This window comes from Podarcis cretensis (assembly GCF_951804945.1).
Source record: "Podarcis cretensis genome assembly, chromosome: 3".
Taxonomy (NCBI): domain Eukaryota; kingdom Metazoa; phylum Chordata; class Lepidosauria; order Squamata; family Lacertidae; genus Podarcis; species Podarcis cretensis.
In genome coordinates, this window is record NC_137172.1 from 48868057 (window position 1) to 48878269 (window position 10213).

The window sequence follows — 10213 nt, forward strand, 5'->3', positions numbered from 1 at the left end:
ATAGAATCCATATTTTAAATTTATCATATTGTTCATTTGAAGTCTGTTAAAAAATTTTAATCAGCTCTTATACCTTTCCCAATATCTGTCAGCTTTTTTAAAAGACCAGGAGCTGCTTCTGATATTGCTGGAGTGTTCTGGCTGCCACCAAAACAAACAACACACACACCTTATTGCAGGAGAAGCTATTTATATGAAGCAGCTATTTTATTTTAATAGTTGTTTAGCTGTCATTTAAAATACAATACTGTATCCCCATGGTGGCGTCATAATTTCTTTGAAAAGATTCAAATCTTATCAGATATAAACAGCACAGCCCTAGTTCTAATAATAGCACTAAAAACATTTCAGATCAATATATCTCAGCATCCCTAGCAATATAAAACTCTCTCCAGAATGCAGCAGTGACTTGGCCAGAGGGAGATCAGGTAAGAGGTGCAGCCCTACTTTGCTATCCACTCCTAAGATAAGAATTATATTTACTAAAGTTTTGAAGTGTCTATTTAGATTTTCAGCTTCAAAATGTGGAAAGAGGCACTGAAACAAAGTCTTTATCTTAAATAAGATGTCACTTTTCTTGATATCTTTTCTTTATTTTATTTTTTTTAGTTAGCAGTGTCGTAATACAACTTGACATATTTGCATAATAATTCAATGAAAACCAGTGTGCTAGCATCTCATTTTCCTTCCTTTAGAAGCAAGAAAATTCATGATGACAGTTGTTTTCTGAACCGTTTTAAGAGATTTTTTTCAACCTGTAGCATTACCTGCTTTAGTTGATTTTGTCAAGAACAATGAACAGTTTCGTTTTGCCTCCTATTTTACTTGCAGATATAATCTTGTATTTCATCTGACTGCGCTTTTTCTGTTAATGTGTCGGGCTTCTGTGGGCAGGGATACAAAAACAGCCACAGTCACTGGGATGTTCACATCATGACTTTCATTAGGGATTAAGTATTACAGTACACTCTAATAGTTAACTCTAATAGTGTTAGAGATGCATCTCCCTGGTCATTTAGTCAGCCTCCCTGGATTAGGGTTTTAGACATTCCCCCAATATTTGTGGATCCACTCAGAAGCACTTTGGTATTTACCTTGGTATTTACCTCTACGGATGTTGGTGATTTGACATTAACCAAAAGCGAAACAAAAGAAGTGCCATGGCCAGATCACTTCCTGGTGCAACTGGACTTCGCCGCGACCCTTCCCCTCTGCAGGGAGGTGGGACCGATTTGGATGGTCTGCCCCGCCACTTAATGGATCCAATTGGCTTCCAGAGAGTGATAGAGGATGTTTTATCCCAAGTTGATGGCCTTTCAGCTGATTCCCTGGTGGCCCGCTGGAATGCGGAGTTAACCAGGGCTATCGACTGTCTGGCTCCGAAGCGCCCTCTCCGATTGCATGGAGCCCGGACAGCCCCGTGGTTTTCCCCGGAGCTGAGGGTGATGAAACAATCGTTGAGACGGCTAGAGCGCCGGTGGCGGAAAACTCATTCTGAATCAGACCGGACACGGGTTAGAGCTCAACGTCGAGCCTACCAAGTGGCAATGGTGACGGCGAAGAGGGCCTTCTTCACCGCCTCCATTGCATCTGCAGAAAACAGCAGCAGGAGACTTTTTCAGGTGGTTCGCAATCTATCGGAACCACCTGTACCACTCGGGCCTGGTAGGGACCCCAAGATCTCCTGCAATGCTTTTGCAAAGTTTTTTGCAGATAAAATCGCTCAGATTCAGAAGGAGGTAGACTCCACCGTGGGAGCAGGGCCAGGGTGGGAGAGTGCTAGAGTTCTGTCTGGTCCTGTTATATGGGATCAATTCCAATCTGTTACCTCCGAGGATGTGGACAGGCTGCTTGGACAAGTGAAACTGACCACCTGTCTCCTGGATCCTTGCCCATCCTGGCTGATAAAAGCGAGCCGGGAAGGGCTGGGCGATGGGCTCTGCGGGGTGGTGAATGCTTCCCTCTGTGAGGGAGCCTTCCCAGACCCGCTGAAAGAGGCGGTCATTAAACCGCTTCTTAAAAAAACATCTTTAGACCCAGCCAATTTGGCCAACTATCGCCCAGTCTCAAATCTTCCATTCTTGGGCAAGGTGATTGAGCGGGTGGTTGCCAAACAACTCCAAGCACGCCTGGAGGATGCGGACTATTTGGATCCCTTCCAGTAGGGGTTCAGGCCTCACCATGGGACTGAAACTGCCTTGGTCGCGCTGGTTGATGATCTCCGGCGGGCTAGGGACAAAGGTGAGAGCTGTTTCCTAGTTCTGCTGGATCTCTCAGCGGCCTTTGACACCATCGACCATAACATCTTTCTGGACCATCTAGAGGGGCTGGGAGCTGGGGGCACTGTTATACGGTGGTTCCTCTCCTTTCTCCTGGGCCGTGTCCAGAAAGTGGTGGTGGGGGATGAGTGTTCAGACCCCTGGGCTCTCACTTGTGGGGTGCCTCAGGGTTCCGTCCTCTCCCCCATGCTTTTTAATATCTATATGAAGCCGCTGGGAGAGATCATCAGGGGGTTTGGGCTGGGTGTTCATCAGTATGCAGATGACACCCAGCTCTACCCCTCCTTTAAATCAGAACCAGTGAAGGCGGTGAAGGTCCTGTGTGAGTGCCTGGAGGCTGTTGGAGGATGGATGGCGGCTAACAGATTGAGGTTGAATCCTGACAAGACAAAAGTACTGTTTTTGGGGGGCAGGGGGCGGGCGGGTGTGGGGGATTCCCTGGTCCTGAATGGGGTAACTGTACCCCTGAAGGACCAGGTGCGCAGCCTGGGAGTCATTTTGGACTCACAACTGTCCATGGAGGCACAGGTTAATTCTGTGTCCAGGGCAGCTGTCTACCAGCTCCACCTGGTATGCAGGCTAAGACCCTATCTGCCCACGGACTGTCTTGCCAGAGTGGTGCATACTCTAGTTATCTCCCGCTTGGACTACTGCAACGCGCTCTACGTGGGGCTACCTTTGAAGGTGACCCGGAAACTGCAATTAATCCAGAATGCGGCAGCTAGACTGGTGATTGGGAGTGGCTGCCGGGACCACATAACACCGGTTCTGAGAGATCTGCATTGGCTCCCAGTACGTTTCCGAGCACAGTTCAAAGTGTTGGTGCTGACTTTTAAAGCCCTAAACGGCCTGTATACCTGAAGGAGCGTCTCCATCCCCATCGTTCAGCCCGGACACTGAGATCCAGCGCCGAGGGCCTTCTGGCGGTTCCCTCATTGCGAGAAGTAAGGTTACAGGGAACCAGGCAGAGGGCCTTCTCGGTAGTGGCGCCTGCCCTGTGGAACGCCCTCCCAGCAGATGTCAAAGCAATAAACAACTATTTTACTTTTAAAAGACAACTGAAGGCAGCCCTCTTTAGGGAAGTTTTTAATGTTTGATGCTGTACTGTTTTTAATATTCAGTTGGAAGCCGCCCAGAGTGGCTGGGAAAACCCAGCCAGATGGGCGGGATATAAATACTAAATTTTATTATTATTATTATTATTATTATTATTATTATTATTATCATCATCTAGTGAATACCACACAGTTCCTTCTGTGGCAGCTTAACCTCTCTCTTTTCTGCATGCAAAAAAAGGGGGGCCCTATTAATCTTTCCTTCCAGGACTGACCCACCTCCCTGGGGGCTGAGGCAAAGGAGTCCACTGAGTGAGGGTCTGTGTCAGTGCTCAAGCATTTCAGGGACTCGGCAGGGCAGTTCACTAGGCCCCCAAGTTCCTCCACCCTCCTTCCACTCACCTAACCAGCCATGGGTATAGTAAAGCATAGCCTGCATCCTTATGCCTCTCCCCATTTGTCAGCTAATCACTCCAGCCTCCAAGCATTTTTCTCCTGGCTTGCCTGTTGCTCAGCCAAGACTCGTACCAGCCTCCTCCCTTTCACCTGAGCTATAAGGAGTTCTGAAGCCCCAAGGCCAACAGATATGTCTTCTCCCAACAGGAGGAGAAGCTTGTCTGTCTTGCCTGCTGGCAAGCCTTGTTGACTGGGGCCCTAATTCTGCCTCTGAGCAGGTGGGAAACACAGGGTGCAGTTGGGTGGTACCTCATGATCCTTCACATAATGCATACAGATTGAATATTACTTAATTATTATGGTAGTGGATTCATGAGGACTTAATGACTATGCTTTTCTAATGGTAGATCATAATTACGACCAGGTTAGAGCAATGGCCTGTATTGTTGTTAGTGTTCCTTGTGACAAGCACTTTGCACTCATCACAATGCCTAGCAGTAAGATTTACTTTCTCCTTGAGAATGATACCATAATCATATCTGTTGGTGTTTGATCTCAATTTGTGTCAATCTTGAGTGGGCTTGAACCTGAACAAGCTTTTATATGTGCTTTATGCACTGATTGCAACCGTTATTCATTGTCATCTGCACGGGGAACTATTTTATTTGGGAGTGGGTAGGACATCTTGAAATAATTCAAAACTAAGTGCAATTTAATTTTGTAGGGAGAATAGCCCTACTACATTGACTGGAAAAGTAAACCAGCTGGAAGTGATCCTCCGACAGTTGCAAACTGATCTTCGGAAGGTAAAAACGTTTAACAGAATAAAATGTCATTGGGTTTATCTAACACTGTGTAAGCAGCTCACACAGTTGACTTCTCCTTTCTTTCCTTCCCCTGTGCACCCCCCCCAAAAAAAAATCTGCTCTGCGTGTCCCCTAACCCTCTGGACAAATTTTGAGAAAAGGCCTTAAAAAATGTTTTTGAGCAATCTAGCCCCAAACCCAAATCAAGAATCCCAGCAGCTGTATTTAATAATAATAATAAGAAGAAGAATTTTATTATTTATACCCTGCCCATCTGGCTGGGTTTCCCCAGCTACTCTGGGCTGCTTACAGCATATCTTAAAACATAATGAAAACACCAAGCATTAAAAACCTCCCTATATTTAGCTTTTAAAAATGTAGAAAGTCCAATTAGTCTCCTGGCTAATCTAGTTGCTTCCTCAGGGCTAGATTCAGTATTTCTGGCATAATAAGCTTGGGTAGCACTTCCTGTTCTCTAGCTCAGATTCCTTATAACCTGGAAGATAAATTATACTAAGTGATAGATAAGCTAATATCTGGCCTATGTTTAACACGGTATAGTAAGTAATACAGGCTGCATTTTCAGATCTACAAATTTGTGGGCCCTCCCCCCCTTTTTTTTAGTTCACAGCTATGTTCTGTAATAAAAATAGTTGTGTCAAGTTTGTTTAAATCATAGGTTTTAATAATGAATATAATTCTACTTTTTTCCAACTGTATACTCAGAAATAGGAATTTTCCTTTGCGTATCCTTTGATTATATCACCATTTTTCTTCATGAATACTTCTGTTATGATAGCAGAATTAAGGGGGAAATGCTCCAACATGCGTAAGGTCTGAAGGCACTGATGTACTTGTTTACCACACAAATGACAAATTAGATTGCTTTCAAATATTACAGGAGGTCCAATGCTACTTTGACTTCTTTGCAGTTGCCTTCTTACGTAAGACTTGCTTTCTAAAATATTTTTTTGCAAACATCTGCAAGGAATTATTTCATAACCTCTAAAGAAATAGCATATGGCTGCTTTTGCAGAAGTTCTCTGAAAGGAAGCACTTATTGTTATGTTTAGAGAACTTTTTAAATTGAGCAGCCTATCCTCAAATCTAAGGTTCACATTACATGTGGCAGCAGTATAGCCCCTTGATTAAAGCTGGATCTCACCCCCTCTTACATGAGGGAGTAAAAGAGAATCTGGGTGTCTGGGCTTGGGGGTTTCCTGGAAAAGAAGTGGTCCATGCATGGGAGTGCTACCTCACCACTTACATCTGGTAGCCATCCGCCTGAAAAGCATGCAAGTAGACACTATGGGGCATTAAGCTAAAAAAGGGTTTAGTCTTGTGTGCTCTTTTTAGTCTAAAAATCATACCCACACAAACATTTCATTCAAGCCCAGGTCTGAAGCAGCTGGGTACAAAACTGTGAACTGGTCGATTTCATCTAGCTTCAGCCCAAGAGCAATTTTTTGCGTCAGGATTTCCAAACAGCTACTTCTTCTTGACTATGGTTGTTAGGTCATATCTACATCATACATTTCAAATGCATGGCTTTCCCAAAAAAATCCTGGGAACTGTAGTTTAAGGGAATGGAATCATATAGCTTTGTGAGGAGTAAATTACAGTTCCCACATTTTTTTTTTTTGTTGGGGGGGACGATATGTTTTAAATGTACAAATGATTCTATGATCATAGAATCATAGAATTGTAGAGTAGGAAGGGACCCTGGGGGTCATCCAGTCCAACCCCCTGAATTGCAGGAATCTCAACTAAAGCAACCATGACAGATGGCCTTCCAACCTCTGCTTAAAACCCTCCAATGACTCTCAAAGGCAATAAAATATTAATGCCCCCAATGTTTTATAATAGGTACTCAGGTTGGCAGCTGTAGTACTGAGTGTTCTACAGCAAGGTAGAACTGCATATAATGACCCAGTATCCCATTATAGTGTAATTGCTCCGCTCTCATCCAGAACAGTGAAACTTGTAGTATGAATTAAGCAGTGCAATGGTGGTTTGCACATACTGTACTGTGATTCCCTGTAGCTTTCTCTTACCCATTTGCCAACACTTGACAGCATATGGCTCCCCTCCCTCCTCTGATTTTGCTTATAGCTCGCACCGCCTTTAAACATTGGCGTTGTAACAGACCCTGTGTCTCTTGCTGATAAAAAATAATGTTGGTGCATTTGCATTGTACTTGGAAGCTGTTCCCAACTTCATGTGTCCAACATGTATTCTTGCCCCACTGTTCATTTTGGATGGCAGTGTTTAATACTCAACGGGTGGAAACCACGCAGCTGGACATCTTGTTGCCTTCTATTTTGTTTAAAAGTACCTTTAAGTCTGTGTAGCTTTTTCTTAATCTGATGTACAGCTCTAAAAATATTCCTTATCTTTTTGTGTAGTGATCTCTCTGAATATGATGAAGTGTGCTGAAATGTAGCCTAGTCCTACAGCTCTGCTGCAGAAACTTGGTTATACAATCTCATTTATCTTGTTTAGCCTGCAAGGCTATCTGATTTAGAACAACCGAGCAAGCAAATTTGGGAATTCAGCTTAGAGTTCCAGTGCTGTCATTGCAAAGAGGGAGCTAAAGAAAACAAAAGTCTGTTTACTCGCTCAGAAACACGAGCAACAAAAACACTGGCTATAAGTGTCATTCAACTCCTTTTTTCTGTTATCTAGGAAAAACAAGACAAAGCTGTTCTCCAAGCTGAAGTTCAACATTTGAGACAAGATAACATGAGACTTCAGGAAGAATCTCAAACAGCAGCTGCTCAGCTAAGAAAATTTACAGAATGGTTTTTCAATACAATAGACAAGAAATCCTAATATCAAAGTCCCTGTAAAAGCACAGTTGAAGCCACATAACACCAGTAACTTTTGAAGTAGCCTAATATAATTTCACTGTGTCCACAATCCATTTTACATTTTCTGCTGTAATCTCTGCCCAGCCCCAGGCTACTGACAGTAAGAAATTATCTTCATATTCATCTGAAGAAAACAGAGAATGAATAGCAGACATTTGTTTTTGTGAAGATGAATGTACAATTCCTGGTGTCATTTTAGACATTTTAGAGTATACTTCTGACTTGGGATTGCCTGAAGAAGAATAAATTGGGGTTTATCTTCGGTACTTCAGCTGCTCCAGTGAAGATGCTAAAGCAATTTATGGTAGCTTGGGTTTCAGTATTGTAAGATAAATAATAATAATAAACTAGACATATACTTTCATGTTTAAAGGTGCTCTATTTTTTTGTATGTACAGTAGATATTTCCACAGTCACATTGTCATAGCAATAAGAATGGAAGTAGAATTGAATAGTCACAAAACTGTGTTTATAAAAATTAGCACTGAGGTGTTTAACACTAGTTTGGATGCAGATATATTAGGGGTTATTTATTTGCAGAAAAAATGGTGCCTGAATTTAAGCAGTGTTCTGATTTTTCTAAAAAAAAAAATACACATGCCTTGTAAATGGCTCACTTGAATCAGTTCACTCCAATGTCAGTTCCTTTTGTATAGTTCATGTTCAGCTAAGATTGTTCTAGAGAAACTAACTATTGAAACCATATGTGGTGCAAGCCAGCCAATCATTTGTATAATGCCAGATTTGTTTATCTTTGTACAGAAGCTTTGAGCGAGTGACTTATATTTAACACCTTTATTTAAGCTTATTTAACCTGTTAATTTTATAAAGCTTTTGTTTTATCTGCACTATGGTGAGGACAGTGGATTGCAAGCTACAATGTGTGTTTAGCTTGCCAAATGGCACTGCAGAGTTCTAGAAAATTCTAACTATTGGATGCTGCTAGTACACAATTTGTGTAAGTATACTTTAACATTTTTAACTGTTTCATTTGAAATGAACATACATTTTGCTTTTTTAATAAATGTTAAAAATGTGAACCACAAATAAGAACTCTCTGTTTATTAACAAAAGCTTCCGGGTTTGATAGATTCAATAAAGAAAGAGCACAGTTAAAACATTTCGCTTGCACTCTGGTTCCAAATTCAAGAACTTGAGTAGCTACTGCTTCAATTCACTTTTACACTCCCCTTTTTAATTCATAGTGTGCAACTTAATAACAACTCTGGATCATATCTGTAAAATAGTCTGCAATCCCATACACACTTACACATTGAACATCGCAAGACTTATGGTGCAATCCTATACATATTTACACAGAAATATTTGCTTCAAAATGTCTAGCTGTGTACTGATATGCATGTTGGTAAAAAAATGTTTGCAATATCTTAAAAGGAGGTGGTCTCAATTACTTTAACATCTTAATTTCCATATTATAAAAATTAGGGATCACATTAGATACCACATTTTAAAAGTTTTGGACCATGAAACTGCTGGACTCCAATTCCCATTATCCCAGACCACTGTCTATGCTAGTTGGAAGTCCAGCAACATCTGGAGGCCCACAATCTTGGAAGTGTGCAATAAAAAAAATCTTTATTGGCCCAACTTGCTTTGAAATACACTACAATGTGAACAATTAAACCAATTTCATAAACGTGAAGCAAATCTTTAAAATATTGAGCTTTTTCATTGGTGTTTTAAAGATATAAGTAAAGGTAAAGGGACCCCTGACCATTAGGTCCAGTCGTGACCGACTCTGGGGTTGCGGCGCTCACCTCGCTTTATTGGCCGAGGGAGCCAGCGTACAGCTTCCGGGTCATGTGGCCAGCATGACTAAGCCGCTTCTGGCGAACCAGAGCAGTGCACGGAAACGCTGTTTACCTTCCCGCCGGAGTGGTACCTATTTATCTACTTGCACTTCGTGCTTTTGAACTGCTAGGTTGGCAGGAGCAGGGACCGAGCAACGGGAGCTCACCCCGCTGCAGGGATTTGAACCGCCGACCTTCTGATTGGCAAATCCTAGGCTCTGTGGTTTAACCCACAGCGCCACCCACGTCCCCTTTAATGATATATCATACTTGTATACTTGTTTTTATAATATTACAGTATACAACTTGTTCAATGTTCTTCTATATAGTGTTCCTTTGAATGTCTTTGAGCAATGAACCCTTTTAATGTATTGTTAAGGTTTCATCCTCCCTCACCTAACACATTTATTTTTTCTTGTTGGTGCTTTCCTTCATGGTTTCTCAGAAATGTCCAGTGACCAAACTATCACGTAATTAAGTGGCTGCATGAAAACAGGTCTCAGTGAAATTATGTGAAGTGTAACAAAAATATTTTCTTTTAGTTGGTCAACCATGGTTAAAAACCATTAAGAGGTCAACAGGCTATAATGGTGCAGATGGAAGATTAATGCTGTGGCCAAGTGCCCAACACCACAGTTTGTTGTTGTGGAAGGAACCGTATTGCAAAACTCTGCACTTTACAAGCACTGGCTTTGGTTTCTATAACTCTGAGCAATTGTTTGAAAAAGTCCCATTAATTTCAAGTAATTAAATGTGGCACTTGCATGTTCCACTAGAGCTTGGTTTCAAATAAATGGCATTGGGTTAAACCCATCTATCTAAAAGCCTTGCCAAATGTCAAGCTCTGCAGTTTAAAGAAACATCAAAACATGGTGCTAATCATCCTTAGAATTATGAGCAAATTTAAGTAGTTTCGAAAAGCAGACTTTCCCTGAACAAATAAATGATCATTTATATAAATAGTTTCCATATCTTTTTAGAGAATGATTTAACTGA

General features: G+C 41.8%; 1 protein-coding gene across 6 annotated transcripts in view; it reads left to right on the forward strand.

The window, feature by feature from the left end:
• The window catches only part of SIPA1L2 (signal induced proliferation associated 1 like 2), an 82860-nt gene extending 75090 nt beyond the window's left edge, over window positions 1-7770 (forward strand). For all 6 annotated transcript variants that reach the window (XM_079971795.1, XM_079971798.1, XM_079971799.1 and 3 more), the window contains 2 exons: window positions 4455-4536; window positions 7222-7770. In XM_079971795.1, the coding sequence (XP_079827921.1) occupies window positions 4455-4536; window positions 7222-7368 (229 nt within the window). In that variant the 3' untranslated portion in view covers window positions 7369-7770. The remainder of the gene's footprint in view (window positions 1-4454; window positions 4537-7221) is intronic.
• Window positions 7771-10213: the final 2443 nt, after the last annotated feature.